A 23,780-nucleotide genomic window follows, 5' to 3' on the forward strand; every position below is an offset into this window, starting at 1 on the left:
GCCAGTTTATCGGACATTTTCAAACACCTTGTCTCACATGATTTGGGCAATGGCCTGGTGGAATCTGCCCCTAGTTCACAGGTGAGGATGTCCTGGCCTAGAGGCAAATGAGTTAGTTGCCCAGGGTCTGTGGCAAAGTAGGCCTGACCCCTCACCCCACACTTCTTGCTCCAGGGCCTCAGTCCACTAGTTTCTGAGGCCCCCGGGTTCATGGCACTCGACACTCTGAAGATCCAAACGCACGTAAGCGCAGTAATCAGACGGCGAGGGGACCCTGGATTCCTGGGCGAGTGCAAGTCGCTTCTGCTATGTGCACAGTATGGTCTTCCTCAGGGGACCCACAAATAGTTTAACCCTCCGAGTTGAATTTTTAAAGGTTAACTTTCTATACAGGCTAATTTTCTTTCCTTTTAAAGTCCCTCTTACTGATTTCAAACATCTAACTCCTTCTATTTGCAAAATCTCTAATTATTCACCCTGTACCTTTTTTATTTTAAATGCAGGAAGGTGAGAATCTAGCTTTAACTATATGCATGTTTTGAGCTCCATTTGTCTACCAGCTGCTTTGTGTCACAGTTAAGGTTCAAAATCTGCATGTGAATCCCAAAATGTATTATTCAAATGCACAGGGTCCGACCTCACCGTGGTCAGGGACCGCACACAGCAGCCATTACACCTTCGTAACATTTCCAGGCATGGTTTAAAGAACAAAAAAATTGCAGACTAATCAGCCAGATTTTTACTCTGCCTACATTAATGCTAATGGTGTTGGGGTTAAGGGTCATAGTTCAGAGGGCAGATGGGTAATATTCCTTGAAGTCAGTGGTTTATGAGAATCCCTTTGGTAACAGAGAAGGCGAGGGCTAGCGGGTGATACGCTCATGACCTTGGAGCGCGCAGCTTGCCTCCTTCATGTCAAAGCTTTCTAACAAATTCTACAAACAGCTGCCAAAATGTCAATCATCTGGACCCAGGTTTCTCGGATCCCAGTTTGCTCCAGACAATAAAGGAGAGGTTTAGACCACATTTTGGCTTTTAAACGGCGTAGAAGTTTAGCGATTTCCCCAGGATTCCCCTCCCAGATGAAAACTGCAAACATGGACGACAACATCTCTGCAATTTTCTTTTTCCAGTACCTTTTGTCTGTCGTGCTGCGAGAAGAGAACCGAAGAGCACCCCACACTGTCCTCTGCAAAGCAAGCACACTTACCTGGGGACGCTGGGAGGGGCCCTGGTGGGCCGAGAGGGGACTTGCGGAGGGGCTCCGAACGCATCGTTGCTGTTGGGGAAGGGAGGCAACGGGCCCGGCCGGAATGGAACGGGGGGCGCCCCCGAGTGGGGCCCCGGGGAGGGGATGGCGGGAGCCGGCCCTCGGCCTGACGCAGGCCGGGTCAGGGGGGCGCTCAGTGTCGGCCGCCTTTGGGTGGTGGGGCTCGGCGGGGGTGACCTGGGGAGAGAGGCCAGCAGTTAACCCACTCCTGCGTTCTCTCCGAATTCATCTTTCAAAAATAGTTTATAACTTCCTGGTTGCTTTCTAAAAGTTATTTCTTGACGGGGATGCTTAGATCCATGTTAGGAATGTTAAAAGGTATAAAAGTGTAAATGGTGAGAAGGAAACTTCCCTTCCCCACCCCTTCACTCTGCAGAGGCAGCCAAGAGTACTTTCTTTTTAACTATATTCTACACTCGTTTCTCTCTATATAGATTCTATAATTTTTTTTCTCATGAGCTTCACAAAAACTTGACTATCTTTTCATCCTGGTACTTAGAGAACAGTCTTACTCTTTTTAACAGCTGTGTAATATTCCACCAGACGGAGGTGTTGTGCTTATTTTTAACAGGAGTCGGGATGATCTGACCCTCCTCTCTCTGGTTCCTGAACTTCAATATACAGTTTCCTCTTCTTTTCCAGTGAGGTCCAGGGGAGCACTCGCAGCGAACGACACCGACGCAGCCTGGCAGGCATCGGGGGGCCACAGGCCACCCTCTTACCTGCGTGAGTGCAGGATCCAGGAGTCATCCACGGGAGGCGGGGCAGGGGTGAAGGTTGTGGAGGTGTTGATGTCGCCGATGATGGCGAGGGCTTCTTTCAGGGCCTGGTGCATGCGCAGCATCTCGTCCCGGCGCTGAGCCTGCTCGGCCGACTCCTCCATCAGCGTGTTCTGGTCCCCAGAAGAGTACAGTTGGGCCAGGAGCTCCGAGTTTATGAAATCTTTCACCTGTCGGCCACCACAGAGAAGAGGAACAGGGGTCAGTGGGTGATCGGATGGCGGGGACTGGGTCAGTGCCTGTGGACAGAGTCCGCAAAAGACCACCCTGGGAAAAGGGCCTTGTGGGGCACCTATTCACTCCCGCTGTCTTCATCCTCCTCCTAATGCTTGGACCCGTGCCGGTGAGTCCTCCCCTGACCCAGGGCTGTTGACAGGAAAGGAGAGCATAGCTCGGATTGGTTGAAAAAAGAGCCCCATGCTGCGGTCACCAAGCAGGGCCTGCGGCTGGCCCAGCGCGTCCACAGCCTTGCCTGGGGCTGCCTGGCTTCCAGACCAGGGAGGTGCCACTGGCAGGCAGCAGCGGCAGCTCCAACGGGAAAGAGCCTCTGTCCTGACGCAGGTTATCCATTCCCCAGCGTTGCCGGTCCCTCCCCGAGCTTTTACCAAAGTCCCTGGAACTCAGCGAAGACCACAGGTTTCAAGGTATGCTCAGAAGTGGGACTACCATGAGTAGTGAGTGCAGAGCCATGTATCATTGTGTGAGTTCATTTACCAAGAAAATGACACAGCCTCCACTTTCCACAAGTTTACAGGACGAACTCCTTCCCGGGAATGAGGACTGATTAGCGGCTCTGTGGCTGACAGGTAAAAGCAGACTACATCATGAGCAATCTATGCGGGGCACAGCAAGGAGGGAGGGAGAGCCAGCTGCCACATGTCACAACGTCCAAGATACCACTGGTTTTAAGACACGCCACTATTTTATGTGCTACAGAAAAAAAAAAACAACAAACCCACCACCAATTAAAACTTTGTGAGGCAGCATGGATGGCTCTGGAGAGCATTATGCTAAGTGAAATAAGCCAGTCAGAGAAAGACAAATACTGTGTGATCTCACTCATCTGTGGAACCTAATGAACTAACTGAGCTAACAAGGAAAATGGGGACAGACTCCTAGACAGAGAGCAGATGACAGCTCCGGGGTGGAGGGACTTGAGCAAAAAGGAAAAAGGACTCAAGGACACAGACAGCACTTCGGTGATGGCGAGGAGATGGTGGTCTAAGAGGGATAAATGGTAATGGAAAAATACAGTAAAAAAAATACTATACCAAAAAGCCAAGATGCCACTGAGTGGAACAGGCATCTGTCTTCAGGTCAGGAATGTTCAACGGGGAAGAAATGAGCGTGAGAAGTGACCACACACTGAGTGTCCCAGGCGCCTTCAAAAGCCGTCTGATGGTTCTCGCCACACACATTCCTGGGAAATATATCGCTATCCTAGTTTTGCAGATGAAGACACTGAAGTTTAAGAACTTTCAGTGACTCGCCCGAAGTCGCACCTTCACTGGAACCCAAACTTCGGACTCGACCTCTAGTGCTCTTCCCATTATGCCCTCACTCCACTTGGATGGGGGGCTTAGAAGGGACCATTTCTGTGAAGTACCGTTATTTTAGACTGGCGGAGCCAGCACGTGAATTAACATGAGCGCAGAAGAAGAGACCAACTGGGAGTTTTCAGTGTCTCTGTTACATGAGGAAGCTCTCACTTATCCAGAGGCACCGAGTCTCTCAAGGAAAGGCCAAGACCAGGCTGTTTCACTGTTGCAAACCCAGGCAGACGGAACACCTGTCTGGCCCTGAAAATTCCTGGGTTGTCGTTCAATGTGTGCCTCAGAGACGACAAGAGTCTAACATAGCTTCGTGATTTTGTAATGGTGTCTAACCATGCAGAAAGTTCTACGACTCAGAAAACTTGGCTACATCACAGTTTCACTGCGAAAAAAAAAATGTCCTCTGCCCTTATTTTGTAAACCCAGAGCGGTTCAAATGTGGAAGTAATTTAATACACAAGAAGTATTGAGACAGCTGTCTGTGATAGCTATGGAAGGTAACTTTGGCCAGGTAGCTGGGGGCCAGATGCAAAGGCCTGCAATGCCAAGGAAAAGTGTTTGAACGTTATCCACTTGGCAATGGGGAGCCATGGAAGGCTCTTTAGTGCTTAAGCAAGTGAAACAATAAAAGAGAGCTTTAGGGGGATGAATCTGGCCGTGATGGGGAAGGAATCTGCAAATGGAGATAAACATAGGTCATCAGTGAGACGACAGGGTTTAATGCCACAAGGTCGCGGTGGAATGGAAAAGATAGGCACGTACCGATCACAGCATCGGGGAGGAAGCAGCTTGGCTTGTTTGGGTGCGAAGAGCAAGCAAGAAAAGAGCCTGAAGCCTTGAGGTTTGGGTGAGTGGGAGGAGAAAAAAGCGGAAGTCAGGAAGGAAAAGTCAGACTTTGAGAAAAGTCAGTAAATTGGGCCGAAAGATTTATTGACTTGTAAACACACTTGCAGGTTCCCAAGGAGTCACGGGCATTTGCACAAACCTTCCACTGCTGGGCGTGCATGCACTTGGAGGGACAATGCAAGTCCAAGTTCAAAACCAGACAATTTTCCTGGCATCGGCCACCGGCTGGTTAAGCTCTTTGGAAGCTTTACGTCTTACTGGAGTATCACTTAGAATCTATTAAATGCAATTTAAAAGAGGATCCTTCCAAGAATAGATTTAAAACAGATCTGAATGAAGAAGCCACTGTCAAACCAACCACAAAGTAACATAGGAAGGGCCTGTTTCAACTCGAGGGTCAAAGATCTGCCTGGACTCAACTCTTCCACATTGAGATGGTCCACACCAACACTTGGCGGAGGCCCCCAAGACTGGCCCATCTTCTGGACTCATCTGAGTGCTTCGAGCAGGAGAGAAAGTGGCGACAGAGCACAGGGGCAAAACAGACTTTGTGCTTCAGAATCGGACCGTTCTGCGGCCCAGCCTGAGACTGGACACGCCCGGTCCTTGCATAAATAACTCAGCCTCTTTGATGAGGCTCAGGTTCCCTTTCTGTAAAGTGAGGACAACGGTGGTAGCTGCCCCGAGAGTCATGCGAGGATGGAGTGAAATTACCCGTCACGCTGCCCACTGTGTGCCCAGTGCTCCACGCACCGAAGCAGCACCTGCTGCTGTGCACACCGGTGAGACCCGCACGGGCAGGCGGGGGCAGGAGAACCCACGCAGAGCTGCTACCACGGTGCGGGCATTGGGTGACAGTTCAGCACAGAACACAAGTTGATATTTTACCCTGCACCTCAGCAAAATTTTAAAAAGACCCCTTTCTTTCTCTCCTGCTAGTTTGTTGGGGGGTTGGGTGGGAGGGGAGAGACGTCTCGGGGAGTTTCCAGACACTTCAGGGACTTTCTGAGCAGTTTGGATGTCAATGGGACAAACATTTGTATCAAGGCTTCTTCACGACAAGTTAAGAGGCCAGGGCCCCTTTTGGAGGAGCACATGTGGAAAATACCCTCGCAGAATGCGACATAAACAAATTAGACTTGGATGTGAGATGTACAGTAAGATTTATGCTTTTAATTAAAACACCTTAGAGCCTATGCACCTTTGTGTGGCTCACACACAAAACCTCAGGGCAGCTCTGAGTCCCCGGGGCTGATACACAGGCGTCACTGCGCTGCATAGTTGCTGGTCGCTGGCTTGGTGTGAGGTCATTAATGCTGCTCCGTGTGGTTCCTCTCTGGCGTTAACCCCTCTCTAGCAACCGGCACCATTTTTGGATCTTGGCCCCTTTTGTCTTTATCACTGAGACCGTTTTATAGCCTTCATACAACTCAGGCACTGAGGAGACCCTTTCCCAAAAATCTCTTAGTTTCTAGATGGGAGGAAGGCCCCGTGGAGCACAGCCGGGGCCCCCGTTGACACAAAGACACGCGTGGAAACGTGACTGAAAAGGTTAACGATGCTCCGTGTTGGAGGGGAGCTTGGTTAGGATTTTGTGATTCTTTGAGAACTCACAATTCTCTCATTTCTCTACCTCCCAGGGATTTAGTTTGGATAAAGACCAACAAAGTTCTTTCAAAAGTCATATCCTTTGACTCACAAACCCATGTTGTACAAAAAAAAAAATCAGAAACAAAAAGGTTGTGAGGTTCCAAAATTCAAGACCAGGCAGGCCTAATCTACAGTGTGAGATGTCAGGAGCGTTACGCGTGGGGACAGGTGATGGGGGTCGGGTGGGGGGAGCGGGGTGGGGGGCTTCCGGGTGCAGGCAGTGGGTCTGTTTGTGCAGCCGGATGCCGAATTCCGGACCCGTGGAAACGAATCACTGCTCTGGTATTTAAGACACACTTTCCTCTCAAATCATGAACATTTAAAGTAAAACTCCAGTCCACGGGCATTAAAGTTACAGTTGGTTTTGAAACGAGGGCACATGTTACCAATTGTCCACCGGTGTCCGGGACAGGGACAGCAGGTTTCCGGGAGGCAGCCTGCCGTGCCTGGTCCCAGGGTGCAACGCACGCCTCCAGGTTCTTCCAAAGTTTCACAAAACCTTCACACTCTATTTATTTTGTACTACCCGGGCTTGTTGAAACAATACGAGAAGCAGTGTTTTAAATTACTTGGATGGAAACCATCGTCTCTCGTATTTAAACACAGCCTGATTGAATCTCCACACCACCTATAGGAAGATACCCGTGTATGGGAAAAGGGGACAGGGGCCCCCGGCTCTGAAGAGGCAGACTTGAGGTGTTCCTAACCTTGCATGCGCACTTGCTGTCGTCGAGGGGGACTGTTCGACTGCACGGAAAGATGTGGGTTTTTGTCTTGTGTCTGCCAGCCCCCCAGGGGTAAGACCCCAAGCAAGCACCCCCTCCCCAACCCAAAGCCTCAATGTCGTCAGTTATAATCTGGGCAAAGCGGTGAGTCCCCAACGTGTGGCTGTTTTGTGGGCTCACTCACGGCACCACGTGCCTCTCGGGCACAGGTGCTCGTGGGACAAAGCTGTGTCCACTTTCTTGATTCTCTGGTGGGACACTCCTGGTTGGGGAGCCACAGCGATGAGGCCGCCCCAACACGCGCGCCGTGGGGCTTTATACGCGCATTAACCTTGAAGCCGCTCTGGACTGCAGCCGGGCCCGAGCAATGGCCCGTCATAAACTTGCTGTTTCTTGTGTTGCTGTTACCTGGTACGTTTAAGCAATGAAACAGCTGCTCCATTTCAGCAGACAAAGGCTTACAGTATGTCTGAGGCAAGGCATTTATTGCTGGCTTTAAACTTCTTAAACAATTCCATATGGAGGCTTGAGTGGCAGAACACTTAATGTAAACTTTCAAAGGAAGCTGCCCACCAAACTCTGAACCTTAGGAAACTTGGCTGAAACATATTCCCTTTCAGGAGGCAGACTGGCCGTTCCCATTTCAAAGAGGACAGGCCATAGCGCTGCTTTCGACAGGGACAGTTGTAAAGAGGGGACCGGGGGAGGCCGCCATTCTTCATTTTGCACCCGAAGCTGTGCAGAGACGCCGCAGGGCTGGGTGGATGGCGTTTAGGATGAGGAGTCAACGTATTGCTTTTCTAGTTGTGACTCTTTGATGAATTCTCCCCCTGGGAGCTCTCTTTCCTTCAAGTCAAATAAAAAATCCACAACACCCACAAGACACAGCGCTGGCCATTCTCCTCGTTTCTGCCCCTTGTCCTCGACGGGGCCCTTCTGGAATGACCACCGAGGAGGGCTCAGATGGCTGTACAATATGATTTGGTGAGGGCAGGAGTCCATTTAAAACGGCATTTATATCTTTATAGATACTTAATTACATATATGTACATTATTATTTTTTAAAAAATATATGTACCTGTATATTTTTACATAAAGAGTAAGAAAACAGATAAAATCATACTCAAAGGCAAGCAGGCATCTAGGCATGTAAAACTGCTTTCTGATAGGGTTGAAGAGTTGAAGTTCAAACAAAGGCAGTCATAATTGGAGAAGGACCCAGCATTTTATGATGCCTTGGCTTCTGTGTTCCCATGAGCCTCTGCGTCGAGGTTTGACCTAGAAGTCTTATCTGAAGCCTCCATTGCAGTGCACGCTCCCACGACTCCAGTTTTTCTCTTAATGTCAAAAGAGACACAGTATTTTTTTACTGTTGTCCAATTACAGTAGTTCCCCTTTTGCTGTGCCCTGCCCAGCCCACCCCCTACCTCCCACGTGCAACTCCACCCCCACCGTCGTCCTTGTCCATGGACCCTGTACACACGCTCCTTGACCTGACCCTTGCCTCACGTGAGGCCCTTCTGAGGACACGGAGCAGAGCTCTCTCTCCACGGCTGCTGCCCTGCAGGTGGAGCTGGGCCGTCTTGCACAAGGAGCGAGCTCATCAGGGAGGGGCCGGCCGCGGCCACCACCCTACGTTCCTGCCTGTGCATGCGTGTGTTTTTCTCAAGAAGGTGAAAGCGGAACAGATTTGCAATAGGGTCTCTTTCCTCCTTCCCACTCGTCTGTGTCCAGCTCCTCGTCGAAGCTCCAGACGGGAAGTGCTCATTCCTGTGCTGGTGATTTAATCCAGCGCAGAGCACAGTGGCGGTGGGGCTGCTGGCGGCCTTCATGCCTCGCGGTAAGGCAGCGAGAAGATAAATGATACCTAATCAGGGAACTGTTTAAATAAGCGAGGACCTGCGCACTCTGTGGCCAAACAACCTGAACTCGTCTGGGCAGAGTTAAGAGGGCAATTTAAAAAACACGCAGACTATTGGTTTAGTGCTTTCTATTTTTCAAAATGGCACACAGTCACATTCATTATGTTCTCTGATGATTCTGGGAGGCTTAGGAGTGACTCCGGCTCCGACGGGCAAGAGGATTTGCGTCGGGTCACAGAGCAGGCCACTGAGCAAGCTCAGGAATATGATTCAGAGTTTCCAAACTGTCAACAGATCACTAACCTGCTGCTGGCGGTCGGAGCAGCCCACTAACCTTCTCGGAACACATGAGATACGCGTGGAGACAGGGTTAAGCACAAGACGGTTCAGGCGAGTTCCTGGGCCTCCGGACAAAGGACGCCAAGGCCAGGAGGCACACCGACTGCCAGAAACATGATTTGGGAAGGAAGCTTGATATAGGCATAAAGGCTATTTTAGTTCTTCAACAGGCAGCCGCATTAGCTTCTTCCTATCACATTCTTCATAGTCCTCCCATACATACTATCTTCCAGAACAGACCCCTAAGCCAGGTACTTTTTGTACGACTAGTGTTTTGCATCTGGAGGAAATACATGTCAAGAAGTGCGGTGATTTGTCTTAGGTGAGCAGAGTCTGTAGCAGCACTGGGTTCAGGGTCCATGTTTCTCCTGAATTTTAGCGTGGGGCTCTTTTCAGCACTCTGAATGTTACATCCGAACGTTACTCGTGACAAGCGGATGCTCGTAACCTACCTTTGGTTTAAATATACAGGTGTCCTGGGAAGAGAAGTAGGAATAAAAGAGCCAGTGTCACACTTTTCGAGAGTCAGGAGAGGCTGCTACACGATATCCCATTATAACCTATCTCATCTCAAAGATACTTCCTCAAATAACTGGTGACGTGATCTGTACATTAATGAAGTAGCCACCGAAAGACCAGGGCTACCAGCCCTGACCTCATAAGGTAAGTATTGTATCCTGACTACTATAAAGATAACCATGTAAAGCGGGAGATTCCCCATGACGCAGATGCCCTGGTGGCTGGTGTGCCAGGGCACTGCTACGGATCTGTGGCTGTGACATCCTTACTTTAGCGCAGACTGACTTTGTACCCAAGGGGACAGGGCACAAAGCCCTTCTCTAGGTTAAAACGGAGATCCCTCGTTTTAAGCAGGTGAAGATGATCATATTGACCTACTGCATGTATGTGTGTGTGTGTGAAAAAGGATGAGTATCTTTTGCCTTTAATCTCAAAGTCCAGGAGCCAGGGCACCTGGTTTGATTGCTGGCTTTGCAACTAATTTATATCCTGACCACAGCGATGCTTTGCTTTCTGATAAGCAAAGTCACACCTTCCTGTAGAAAATAGCCAATGGGGGACACCACAGTCCTGTAGCTAGAAATTCCTTGTTCTCGTCGAAAACGACAAACCTGGTGAACAGGTATGCCAGCCGTCCAGAAACGATCACAAGGAGACCAAGGAGAATGAGAGCAGTCTCCAAGGTAGGAAGGGTTCAGCGTGAGAGGGAGAGGCTTTATAACCACTTACATTATTGATCATCAGGTGCATTATCGTTTTGGGAATGAGGTCTCGGATGCATTTGTTGATGATCGACATGTAGGAGTCCACGAGGTTGCGGATGGTTTCCACCTGCCTCTCCAACTGGGGGTCCAGGGAAAAGTTTTCTGCTTGGCCGTTCTCGTCATTTTCAGCCTAGCGGAAGGGAAAGGACACGTGGGTTATTTCACATTCGTCCAGGAGAAAGAAAACGGCAGACATTTTCAGAGGACCGCCTTCTGTGTACTGTATTTGGAGTTACATTACTAGTTGGTAACATCCTCAGGGTGCAGCCCTTCATTCTGAGACAAAATCTGAAGCCTGTGGTTGTTCTTCTTGCAGCTTGTCAGACTCTGGGAATGGCAAGCCTTCTAATTCTGAATGGATGCTGAGATGGATAAGCAGATAAACAGCGCACCTAACAACTCCCCTCTAGGGAGTAATCTAATCTTAGGCCATTTGCAAGCTGGCCAAAGAAAGGAATCCAAACACATGAGCAGATGTAAACCTCTGGGAGGGGTCCCCGGGGGCTCTGGGGATTACAAATAACCTTAGTGTTCTGAAACTCCCAGGTCTGCTCGGAAATGGATCAGCATTTTGGACCAGCCCAGATTTAGAACTAAACCTCCTAGGCCTGGCCTGGAGCCAACACAAGAGATAGGACAAATTCATTTTTCCATGCACTTGCTGGAATTTGTTATGCAAATTCATGCTTCTGTCACCACTACCAAAGGCGGACACCGTTGTGAAAAACGTACAATTTTAACTTCCAACTTGTTACTCTTTGAACAGAGCAGAACTGCATCTATACTGAAAGCATTTGTTTGTGCAACAGGGGAAAAGCATCTGTTTTCTATACAATGGGACTTGAGCTAATTCCTTTTGGCTTATCCACCAGAGGCCGGGCTGGAACGGCATCTTCATCATTAAATGCTGACCTATTGGCTTGGCATTGAAATCAATTTAGAACAAATGGTCTCCATTTCAAGCCAGGTCGAACCATCTAAGCCCCAGAACATGATACAAATATTGTTAGTGGTCTGGCTACTTTCTAGCATTTGGAAAGATTTACTTATGAATGCAAAAAAAAGGGGGGATAATTTATTGCTTCCAATGTGAACATAAAGTATTTCTCCTTGGAAATGTACATACTTTGATCTGCCAGGCTTTCGATCATCCAATCAGTTCTAGGCAAAGCACTGTGCTAAATGGCTTAAATGGATTTATAAATGACAAGCCTTTCCTTTGAGTCAATATGCCTATGTGAAGGCCACAAAGTCAACAAGACAAAGATAGAAATCCGTTCTAATCATTTATATAGGCTTCCCTTGCTCAGAAATGGCCAACACTTTCAGAAAACACTAAAATAATATGTGCTTGTTCTGAAACACAACAGTCATTTTCCAGTCCCTGAGAAGACAACCCTGTGCTCCAAGGACACTTCAAGGGCATTTTGGAGGCATCTGTCACCACAGCAAGGTCAAGGATCAGAGGTTTCAAAGATGACAGTTGTTCCCCTGTACCGTTTCTTTTTAAGTGGTCTTTGGCCACTGAAAACACTGAATCAAGTCTTACGCAGTTCTTCAGTCATTAGTTTGTGATACAAGCACCAGCGGACCTGGGACAGACAGGTCACAGGCTGGGACCTTAAACAGCAAAGTGACAGAGGGAAGGTCCGACAGGGCCGTGAGGAAAACCGCTCACATTCTCCAACTTCCTTCCGGCGGGGAAGGGGGTGCGTGGAACCACTGCAAATGTGCTCCACCCTGAGCCCAAATCCTAAGATGTGGTTTGGAGGGTACTGTGTTTGAAAGTGAAAACCCGAGGTTCAACCTGGCTGGTGTGGCTCAGTGGATAGAGTGCAGGCCTGTGAAGCAAAGGGTCGCTGGTTTGATTCCCAGCCAGGGCACATGCCTGGGTTGTGGGCCAGGTCCCCAGTAGGGGGCGTGTGAGAGGCAACCACACATGGATGTTTCTCTCCCACTCTTTCTCCTTCCGTGCCCCTCTCTCTAAAAATAAATAAATAAACTATTTAAAAAAGAACACATTTAAAAACCTGAGGTTCACATTCAGGCCCTGTCAAGTCCTGGCTGGATGGCCCCACTTCAGTTACTTAATGTAACTGAGACTCAGCTTCCCTGTCTTAAAATGGGGATACACTTCCTGGGAAAAAACTTCTGGAGGCTAAATAACGCATCTGATAACGCATATGAAATGACCTAGCCAAAGGCACTGTGGGTACTTAATAAATAAATATGAATTTCTGAGTATTCATTTCTGAATAACAGGGAGCTGCTGGACTCTCAACACACATTTTGAAAATTAAAAGGGGAAAATATGAGCATAAAACATGGACAATTCAAGTGATATAAAGATGGCAAGCTATATTTTTTCGTTTGTTTTCTGCCAGCTGGTCCCCTCGGGCTCCCCTGCTCCCACCTGCGAAGACTCTGCATCTTTCAAAGCCCCCCTCCGGCCAGCCTCGCAGTGCGCACAGCCCCCCAGCACTCCCCACTCTGCACTTCGCCTGTGTGTCGTGCTCACTGTTATGTCTTACTATCCAGCCTGCGTTTAGGCTCCCCCCACTTTAGTCTCCGGGGGCTGGTTTATCTCCCCCTTCTCAGCATAGAGCCTGATACAGGGGAGAAGGAGAAGAAGCAGGAGGAGTTAAATCCACCGTCCAATGCATCCATCCCAGGGCCTCCAGGAGTGTCTACGAGTCTACTTGTTGTGGAGGCTGGAGACCAGACAACCTCCCAGTTGATGAGTTAGGATCCCTGACGACGTGGTCACGATAAGGGTGATAAAAACGACGAGTAAACCGCGTGGGTCAGTGAGAACAGATGCCCCAGGGCTTTGTGAGGAGAGCATCTTGTATATGAAGCAACGGAGATGTCTGTAATGGAAACCACGCAGTTCATCCCTCATCTAAACCATTCTGCCGCTGTAGTTAACGGTAGGGGGTGAGGGCCTTTCAGAACTGACACACTCCGTGCCTCTGAAACACTGACTTTGCTCTAGGTGCTGGGCTACACACCACACCCTGCATGGAAGGCCCACGCCACACCCTGGGGAGGTGGGTGCCGTTTTGCACATGTGTTGAAGAGCATGCTGGGGCAGTGACAGCCTATTCATTCAATAAATGTGGGATGAATGCAACGGTAAGCCAGCGTCTATTTTTCCCTAGGTATGAAAAAAAATCAAGAAGTATTATGAAACAGTGCAACATCTATTACTCTAGCAAGTCAGTTTCGCAGATAAAATAATAAATGTGAAAATGGGTTTCTAGGAAAAAGATGTCTCACTGAAGCATTGACATGTGTAAAAAATAAGTGATGGGGCCGAACGAGAAAAGCGGAATAAGTAGCATTTACTAAAAGAACCGCCAGGAATACGGAACGCCAGGAAAATGACATCAGCACCTACATTTTCAAAGAGGTACATTGACCGTCTCCATTCCACACTATCCTTAGCACTTAGCCTCACTTTTCTGCATTACCAAAATATGCAAAAGACCCTTACTTTCCCTCTTTGAAACAGGATGCAATTAAGCAAAGTGAATGGAGAACACTGAACAGTTTAATTCTCAACACACACACTCACACTCAGCGCTCCAGAATAACCAGTGACCCGTTCGGAATTCTCTTTGGCTTCTGGAAATACTAGCAGCCATGTGGCCATATGCTAGTCTTAAGTCTTCTGATAACAGCATGGACATGATGGGAATCACAGAATTCAGAAAGCATTTCTCCCCCTGATTTTCGGGAGAAAGGAGGAATCCTGGCCCCTTCTAACATGCCTAAGATGGGGAGAACGTACATAGATGAAATTTTTCTTCCAACTGAGTGATTGCAGAAAGCGGACACCCCCTTTTCCCTAACCCCAGCTCTAACCGAATTCACCCATGTGCTCTTTTCTGCGTTGTACGCTGCGTATGACTATGCTTTTTCTTTGTTTAAATTATAGGGTTGCAATGGGATTCTTTGCCGTCTAAGCGCTGAGTGGCAGCTGGTTAGCATTATCCTCATCAAGGGAATGGAAAATAAAAATAGTAATTTGTCTCTGATCTTTGAGGCAAAAAAGAATGGTCTGCAAACATTTAACCTTTTATGAGCTGGTTCACTGAGGCTGTTTACAAAACGTGAATAATATTGTGAAAACCAGCTTTCTTCTGAAAAATACAATGGATAGGCCTTCCTACTGCATTGGGAGAAACCTAATGCAATTCAAACAATCAAAAAATAACTCCTCGGCCCGTAAATGTGGAATTGTTTATAGAAATTGATATCCTAACTCTCCCATGAAACTATTTGCACAGCATTCGAAAGCAAGCTGTCTTACAGAACTTCAATTCATAAGCTTTCTCCTGAAGACTTGATACTTTAAGAAGTGAGGGAACGAAATAGCCCAATTAGGAAGAGTTTCCACCAAACTTGGAGGCACCCATCACAGAAGCTCTAGGTTGACCAGGATGTCTGTTTTTCACATGCTTTGTTTGGGTCACTTTCCTTCAATCAATCTTTCAATGATGCCCTGGGCTTCTTTGAGGATCATCGGAGCCATGTAAAACGCTTGGCAACTGGCAGTCTTTAAAAGTGGAAGAGGAGACATCCAAGGTTCCCTGGCATGAACACGTACATCAACATCCTTGAGAGCTAAGGGGGGGTTCGCGGCGCCCCTTCTCACCCACGGCAGCCTCGGACAATCACCTCCAGACAAAGTGATTTTTGCAGAGAGCCTGCGCTTGCTCCCTGTGGAGCATCTTATTATTGTTCCGCCATCTCCCACTACCTTAGAGGAGGAGTGAAAATATTCATTATGAAAACACTGTTGCCATGGCAATGCAGCTTGGCACTTCCCAGCCTCACGTTGCAGAGACTGTTTTCATTGAACAGCTTTCTCCACTCCCACCTCTGGTGTCAGGGGCTAGAAAGGCAGGAATTGAACTTGTAAATCACCATGGGAGAAGCACACTCCAGAAAGACTGCGAGGGAGTCTAAGCTATAGCCTGCAGCTCTGTGACAGGTATTTCATGCATTGGGACAGTATTGTTTTTTAAGATTTTCATTTATTTTTAGAGAGGGGGCACTGAAGGAGAAAGAGTAGGAGAAAAACATCAATGGGTGGTTGCCTCTCACACGCCCCCTACTGGGGACCTGGCCCGCAACACAGGCATGTGCCCTGACTGGGAATTGAACTGGTGACCCTTTGGTGTGCAGGCTGGAGCTCAATCCACTGAGCCACTGCAGCCAGGGCTAGACAGTAAGTACTAATTTAGTGTCTCAGGGGACTGTGAGAGATACACAGGAAGTCTCAGAATGCAGGCCTTGCTGGGAGCTTATCTTTGGCAGGGGGCACTATGATAAGCTCAGGTTTGGTGGGCTTCCAGAGGGGTCTTCATGGATGGTAACCCTGGAAATGCACCTTAGGGGTTGGTGACATCTCAAAGCCTAAGATGGAGAGAACAGGCTCATGATTTTGTCCCCAGTGCTTAACCCAGTGTCCTCCGTATAGAAGATCCATGAATATTGTGGAATAAATGAAGGAAAACCCAACCTGGGCTGTTTCCTGAGGGTTTGGGTTTCTGTTTCAGAAGCAACTTTATAGGCGGAGCTCCAGATACGTGGGGTGTTGCGGTCAGCATGATCTCTTGAATTCCTAGAAGGCAGTTCCCTGTGTAGAGCATCTACTGTGCTGGGGCACACTGACTACTTGGTTGGTAAGTAGGGTAAATCAGCACTTGCATCCAGACTGTCTTTCAGCTGACACGTGGATCTTGAAGACTACCCATGGAGGTCTGCAGATACGAGCTGAGATGGTCCGCAAGATTCGGGGAAGCACAGTGGGGCAGCGAAGGGGTATCTGGGTGCAGGTCCAACCTGCAAGAAGCATCCCTCATGCAGGAGAAAACCCTGAGCCTCATCTGGCCCAGGTCACCCCGTGACAGTCCCTGAGCCAGCAGGCAGGGTCCAGCGTTGTCTGCTTATGTTACTTTCATTTTTTTACCTTCCTTGACTCGGTTCTTTACTTGTTATTACCTTTTTATTCTTCCTATAGCTTTTAGTCTCTTTTCATATTTAAAGAGCATCATAATAAACACTATAGAACTATGTAAGATTCACATGAAATTAGCCATTTAGAAAGAAAAAGCCTTCAGGATTTTAAAGGTACCGACTTGATTCAAAAGAACAGCAACACACATATCTTAATTCTGATGTCACTCTAGTTTTTTTTTTTTTTTAACTGTCACTCAGCTCAGCAGCTGCCAACAGAAAACATTTCTGGTGGGGCCAGTGGGTGTCTAAGTCTGTAATAAAAAACTCGGGCGATGACAGCAAGGACTTCGGGGGACTTGGAGGAATAAGGGGCAGGCGACATGCCCTCCTGCAACTGAGAGTCGCTGCATTTGCATTTCAGCTGCATTGACACACGTGCTTTTACCTGCAGCTGTGAAAAAATAAAAGTGTGAGTATGAGGACTCTTAGGGAAATCTGAAAACTTATATGCTCTGCCCTGGAGTCCTCCTAGAATTTACAGGAATTCCAGTCTACTAGCTTTAACCTATTGAAAGGCCCGTGCCACCCTATATAACAGATAAATTGGTGAACATAAAAGGTTCATGTATCAGATATTTTAAACACATTATTGAATGTTGCTATTTAAACAATCTTGCTGTGAATTCTTCTAAAATTGACTTGACTGTTGCTCAGTTACAGTTGTCCCAACTTCCCCCGCTCTTGCTCTCCCCTGCCCCGCCCACCCCCTCCTCCCTCAGTCAGTCCCCACCCTGCTGTCCAGGTCCGAGGGTCCTTTTTCCATGTTCCTTGATTAGGTCCTTCCCTTTCTTCCTCCCGTTTTTCTTCTCCCTGTTCCCTTCTGGTTGTTGTCAGTTTGTTCCTTATTTCCATGTCTTTGGTTCTATTTTGCTTGTTTGTTTGTGTTGCTGATTAGGCTCCACTTATAAGTGAGATCATATGGTATTTGTCTTTCACTGCCTGGCTTATTTCACTTGGCATAATGCTCTCCAGTTCCATCCATGCTGTCACAAAGGGTAGGAGCTTCTTCTTTCTCTCTGCTGCATAGTATTCCACTGTGTATAAATGGACCACAGTTTTTTGATCTGTTCATTTACTGATGGGCACTTGGGCTGTTTCCAGCTCTTGGCTATTGTAAATACCACCACTATGAACATAGGGGAGCACAGGTCCTTTCGAATCGGTGTTTCAGGATTCTTAGGGTATGATCCCAGCAGCGGGATCACTGGATCAAAAGGCAGTTCCATGTTTAGTTTTTTGAGGAAATTCCATACTGTTTTCCGCAGTGGCTACACCAGTCTGCCTTCCCACCAACACTGCAGTAGGGTTCCCTTTTCTCCACATCCTCACCAGTACTCGTTGCTTGTTGATTTGTTAAAGAAGGCCATTCTGACAGGTGTGAAGTGGCCTCTCATTATGGTTTTAATTTGCATCTCTCTGATGGCTAGTGATGCTGAGCATCCTTTCATATGTCTATGGGCCCTCTGGATGTCCTTGGAGAAATGTCTGTTCAGGTCCTTTGCCCATTTTTAATTGGACTGTTTGCCTTTCTGGTGTTGAGTCGTATGAGTTCTTTATATATTTTGAAGATAAAATGACAAATGTTTATTTTTGGAAAATTTCAAACTTCATATACTAAGTATGCTTACCATAAAACAACAGTTCATAAACAGAATAATTTAAATGGTTTCTTTAAAAATAATCATTCCTCTTACCATCATTTTTTAAATTTCAGATAATGTAAGTAATTTTCAAAGAGCCAAAATAATTTTTCAAATATCTATTATTGGGGAAGATACATGTATTTGTTTAAAATTTAATGTTGCTAGAAAGAAAACCCTTTCCCTAAAAAAGACTGAAATTAGAACCAATTCATACAATTTTATTCTTTAAGAAAAAAAATCACAGTATTTCTTTGGAATAGCAAAACAGAAATTGGAATATTTCCAAAGAGAAAAATATACAGAAAATGGGAACAGCTAAAATAAGGGCAAACATAAAAACAATCTGTGATGGTGGATTTTACGTGTCAGCTTGGCTATATCCAGGTACTTGGTGCAAACATTATTTTGAGTGTTTCTGTGAGGGTAAGTTTGGATATTCACATGTACATTGGTGGCCATGCGGGGTAACAGACTGTTGGCCACCACGTGGCGGGCCGTATCCAATCAGTGGAAGGCCCGACTAGCCCAACAAGCCCGGCCTTCCGCAGCAAGAGAGAACGCTCAAGCAGACTGCCTTCAGACTTCTTCTGAAACATCAGCTCTTCGTGATTCTACAGCAAACTTCCCTTGCACTTGAACTAGATCATGGATTCTCTTGGTTTCTAGCCTGCCAGCCCATGCTACAGATTTTGGAATGTCCAGCTTCAATAACTATGTGAGCCAGCTCTCTCTCTCTCTGTGTCTCTGTCCCATGCACACACCCCCTACTGGCTCTTTCCCTGGAGAGCCCTGCCTAGTACAGTCTCACTGTAGGTTGTAAGACCACCCAGGGATCATTGTCACATTACTTGGTCGAAGTTACAGGTGCTGTGAGAATTCAGAGAAGCAGAAGATCAGGGAGAAATCTCTGTGGGCAGTTGTGCGAGCCCCACACTAGTGAATGACCTTGACTTCACCACATTCCCTAAGGGAAAGGGAGAGGAGTCAGAAACAACCCTTCCTCATCCTCTCTGCTCTCTCTCCAGGTCTTCCCACCCCCTCCTCTGTGGGTGGAACCCACACTTAATGGCCAAGCTCACGAGAGTCATCTGTGCGTTAGCAATCCCACTTCTATTATCTACAAAAGTGTATAACCGCAGGGGGCTTATAAATGATCACCTCCATCATACTATTTGTTTGGCAGATATTCTTAAAGTTCACCCATTTTATGTCTATGCCATAAAAAACCTGGGTTTTATTACAAAGATTGAAAGATGGACAAAGAAAGATATGGAAGAAAAAATAATAAATACCATAAAACAAACGCTGTCCGTTGTTTTGTTTTCCAAAGATATTTACATGGATGAGTCTACACGCCTTATAGTAAAGCTAGTGAAGTCCTAGAGAAACCAGCAGCAATAAAATCCAAGTATCATGGCAGCAGAATGGGAGGTCACTTTAGAAACTGCGTAATAAGATAACGGCGGAGGAACGCGGCGGCTTGAACTTACGTCTTCCTTACACTGTGAAGTACATGACCCTTAGAATCCAATGCAGACACAATGTCACTTGCTTCACAGGCAAAAACCTCTTAGTTAAAAACAAAGGACTGTAGTGGATTCGGAAGCAACAGTGGTGAAACTCTGCGGGCAGGATCATTACTTCACTTAAGATTGTTGGGAAAAAAAAAAAAAAAGATGAAGGAGCCTTTGAAGAAGCAGCTCTGGTGGAATGATTTCAATTCCCCCAAGACCCACCGAATGCCAACCAATGCAGCTCCCATCAGGAATCAGCTGCGGAGGCCGCCAAAGGTCTCACGGTCACCGCCGGTCACCCGTGCCCATGACTGGGTGAGGCCCCCTTGGTCAGACACTGCAGCCTTACCAGATGGTCCAGATAGAGAAGCTGTTTTAGGAAATTCAGGTTCATTTCTGGTAACGGCAGAGATGGAGGTCAGATCAGAAGAGCGTTCCCGGGTCCAGCTGTCACGCATCTCATTTCCGAGGTGCAAAGCTCACACGTTCCCGAGACAGATAGACCCCGCTTGAGTCTGAGCCGCTGACTGGGTGGGAGGCACTGGGCCCCAAAATGGAAAGCTGCTTCCAGAGCTGCCCCAGACAGAACCCCCGGCTTTGCGAACACTCGTTCCCCGTCAAGAAGTGAAAGACAATGCAAAGGAGCTCCCCTTCATGAAGATGACGACGAAAAGGTACATGAAGGTGCTGAGGCTGCTGCTACTGAAAACGAGGTGGGCTGGACAAGGGTCTGCGTGGCAGAAGCGGTAACCAAGGAGTCTCTTTTGTTACATTCCCACTTCACAATACGGGGGGTGTGATTATCGAGAACAAAACTTTCTGTACTTCACCTCAATCCTTCAGTGACCCGATTTTGCCTACTTCTCCACAAAGTGGTGAAAACTAAGGGCGGCAAGACCGTTTAAAGACTGGCAACTCATGGCTGCATTTATAGCAACAATTAAAATTATCCTAAGATAAATTTAATGAGAAGGTGCGATTATTGTTAGAAGAAAAACTTCTGGGCCACTTAAGCATCTGTGTACATGAGGCTTTCCTGGGATACTGTTAATAAAATTTGAAAATGACTTGAGATATTAGAGCGCAGGTTGATGTGGTCGTTTAAAAACCCTGGTCCCTTAGGCTGTTCTTAGAGTCGTTCAGGAGTAGAAAGCAGCCACTAACAAACACTGATGGGTTTCACATTCCAAATAATGATTTTTATGACCAGAACAAGATGTTTCTCTACAGAAACGATATAACTCGAGACAGAGATGTGAATGAGGCTAAGAAAACGCATTCTGCATGTACTCGAAAGTTCTCCCAAAGTGCTCTTTTTCTTAACCGTGGCTTCGAAATTCTTTGAAACGTCATTATTAGGGAGTACCCTGACGTTCCCCTTGCCCACTGGTTAGGTGTACTCAATCCATATAAACACGCTTTTAGGTCAAAATGGATGTAATGGCTCCTAAATGAAAGAGCAAAAAACCTCTTCAAAATTCTCATCACAAAATTGTGGACAACATGGGCAGCCAAACACACCCAAAAGAGACCTGACAACATTATCCGGCTCGTTCAACACAATTTCTAGTCACGGGCTGCATTCACTTTACAAATAAACTAGAAAGATCACAGACAGCAGTTTTGGGGGGCTCAACACTGAGCACATAGGGCTCAAGGTCCCATAGAAAGATGGCTCCCCCTGGTACCAAGGCAGCACGTGTTATTAAAATTAGAAGTGTATTTTAAAAAAATGAAACACGATGGATGGTACCATAATTCCTTACGACGTCCACAAAACGCAAATCTGATCTAATTATATTTTCCATACTGCTATCAATCACATCTTCTCCCAGGTCTGCAGGAGAAATCCCCAAATTGAAGAAACTATGAGGGAAATCCCTGGATCAAACACACATTGGCAGCAACCCTCAAAACAGAAGTTAAAAAAATGCACCCGACTCAGCGGATTACCCCCAGTGCCCAACCTGCTTCAGTTTGAGGGACCTAGAATAGCAATTAAGAGTATAAACTATGGAATCAGATGACCTGTATTTATATCTTGGCTCTGTCAGTAATTAGCTTTATGACTTTGGTGACATTAAAGTTCCTCAGCCTCTCTGGGTCCTGATCTTTGTGCCGTTAGAGGGGCCAACATTAGCACCTTATACATCTAATCCGGCCAATGAGATGACCAGAGACGGCACTGAGCCCCAGGCCTCCCCCATGGCAATTGCCCCATCGAAGCTAACCGTCCTCATTACCGGACCTGAATGAGATACGTGAGTTACGTGACAGCTGAGTTTACAAAGTGAGAGATAAGGGCACTGTGCCGCTTCCTCCGCTTGGCCTCCACATTCTCCCAAAGAAAGAAGGGGTGTGCCAGCCCAGAAGGAAAGAGAGGGGCTGACGTGAAGGAAGATGATATTCAAACGAGGTGCCAGGTGAGTCACCAAAGAGGCGAGGAAGGGGAGCCAAGGGTCTGTTACGTGCTGGGTACCATGAACTTGCCAGAGGCCAGCTTTCCACACCAAGTGCTCTTCTACTGGGAGCGGGCAGTTGGATGCACGGAGACAGCAGGCGGAGTGAAGCCCTGGCAGCGTTGGCCGCGGCTGGCAGCCTCGCCCTAATCAGTGGGGAACACTGGGTGTGGGAGGTGCAGACCGATGCCCCAGACAACACCGAGCATGTGGGCGGGCTGTTCCGGCTGAGAGGAGCACCTGCCACCACTGAGCGGGCCAGGCTCTTGCCGGGCCCGCAGAGAGCAGGCTGCGACGGCTGTGATGATGGTGAAGAGTACGGATGCCTGGCCGCAGCCACAGGGTGTGTGACTGACTTGGTCTAAGCTGAGCCTGCAGCAGCTGTCATTTCTAGTGTCCTAGGTTGAACCGAAGGGGCCAGGGGACCAAAGATTCTGCTGAGGATGGAGTGCAGGGTGCAGCGAAAACACCAGTTAGGGGCTCCAGCCAGCAAATTCCCGGGAAGAGGAAGGGACTGACTTTACATAAAAGAAAGTATCTATGTTCTAGGATCCAAATGTGACCTCAGCCAGTTTCCACTGGACAGACGTCACCACTCCCTGACAGTCATAATTGGCACTGTGGTAGGCAGATGGTTGGACGGCAAAGTAAAAGTTACAAAGCTTCCTTCTGGTCTTCGATGCAAAGAGCTGCCGGTGCCAGGAGAGGCCTGAAGGTTCTTCTGGGCCTTAGGGGGACTGAGGACTTAGGCCTCAGTCACTGAGGGGACCCAGGACAGTCAGGAAATCCCATCACGGGCAGATCCTAGGTCAGCCCACTGGACACGTCTCAAAAGACCTCCCGTGGGAAGGTTTGGAGCAACTCTCTGACTTCAATTGTAAAAATTCGGCATAGCCCTGGTTTTCTGAGTAGCCACTTAGGCATCCCATTCATAAATTGGGCTAAGAGGTTTTTGAAATCACTTACATTTCCTGCAGTCCCACCTTTGGGGACTAATGAGTTCCTTGAGTTTATAACCTGCTCTGTGAAGTAGATTTCCTTCCATTTGCCCTAAACTCACTTCACTGTGTGGTAAAGAGTGTGCTCCTTGTCCTAAAAAGCAAAAGCAAACAAGATTATAAAATGAAGACAGACTGGCTGAAGAAAGCGGCGAGGAAAAAGTGCTACGTGTTACAAGAACCGCAGACTACCTTCAGTCCGCGCAGCGCGGTTTTAAGAGGCAAACGGGGCTGGAATGCTGGCCGTGGTGGAGAGCACAATAGCTCCATTGTTCTGGGTGCTGCAGACCCTTCCAGGCACCCTGCATCCTGGGGGGGTGGGTTCCACCGCTCGCAGGAGAGGGGGAACTGGAATGTCGGAGCCGATACCAGTAAAGCAGATGAGAACACGGGAAGGGGGCCAGAAGGAAAGTGAGACCAATTTGGATTTTTTCCGGTGAGAGAAAAGAGAATCATTCTATAGAAAGAGACCCAGGATAGCAGGTTGAAGATGGGAAAGAGTTGCCCTGCACTGGAATTAAAACACAGAGAGGAGTCGGTGTGTAAGAAAAAACTCCCTGAGACTGGCAATTATAGGTGAGATTGAGAAACTACGCAGTTTGTTTGTTTGATTGAAAGGTCATATTTCCAAAAGGATATGAGATTCCTCTTGCCTTTGTACGTGCCTGAAATGGTACAAACACAGCTAAGTGAGTTATGTACTTGGAGGGAAGTGGTAAAGGTACAAAACAGTTGAGGGTGGAAGCATGTTAGAAAAGAAAGCACATCTGTGGTTAAAGGAGTAATAGGTGCCAGTTTGAAAACTACGAGGAAACAACAACTATTTCAA

At 47.6% G+C, this 23,780-nt stretch overlaps 1 protein-coding gene across 7 annotated transcripts in view; it reads right to left on the reverse strand.

Annotated features, from left to right (window-relative positions):
* The window catches only part of DNM3 (dynamin 3), a 374,683-nt gene that overhangs the window by 26,629 nt on the left and 324,274 nt on the right, over positions 1 to 23,780 (reverse strand). For all 7 annotated transcript variants that reach the window (XM_053659308.1, XM_053659307.1, XM_053659304.1 and 4 more), the window contains 3 exons: positions 10,273 to 10,437; positions 1,993 to 2,219; positions 1,211 to 1,447 (listed from right to left, as the gene is read on the reverse strand). In XM_053659308.1, the coding sequence (XP_053515283.1) occupies positions 1,211 to 1,447; positions 1,993 to 2,219; positions 10,273 to 10,437 (629 nt within the window). The remainder of the gene's footprint in view (positions 1 to 1,210; positions 1,448 to 1,992; positions 2,220 to 10,272; positions 10,438 to 23,780) is intronic.

This window comes from Artibeus jamaicensis, unplaced genomic scaffold, assembly GCF_021234435.1.
Source record: "Artibeus jamaicensis isolate MK-2021 breed Jamaican fruit bat unplaced genomic scaffold, CSHL_Jam_final scaffold_625, whole genome shotgun sequence".
Taxonomy (NCBI): domain Eukaryota; kingdom Metazoa; phylum Chordata; class Mammalia; order Chiroptera; family Phyllostomidae; genus Artibeus; species Artibeus jamaicensis.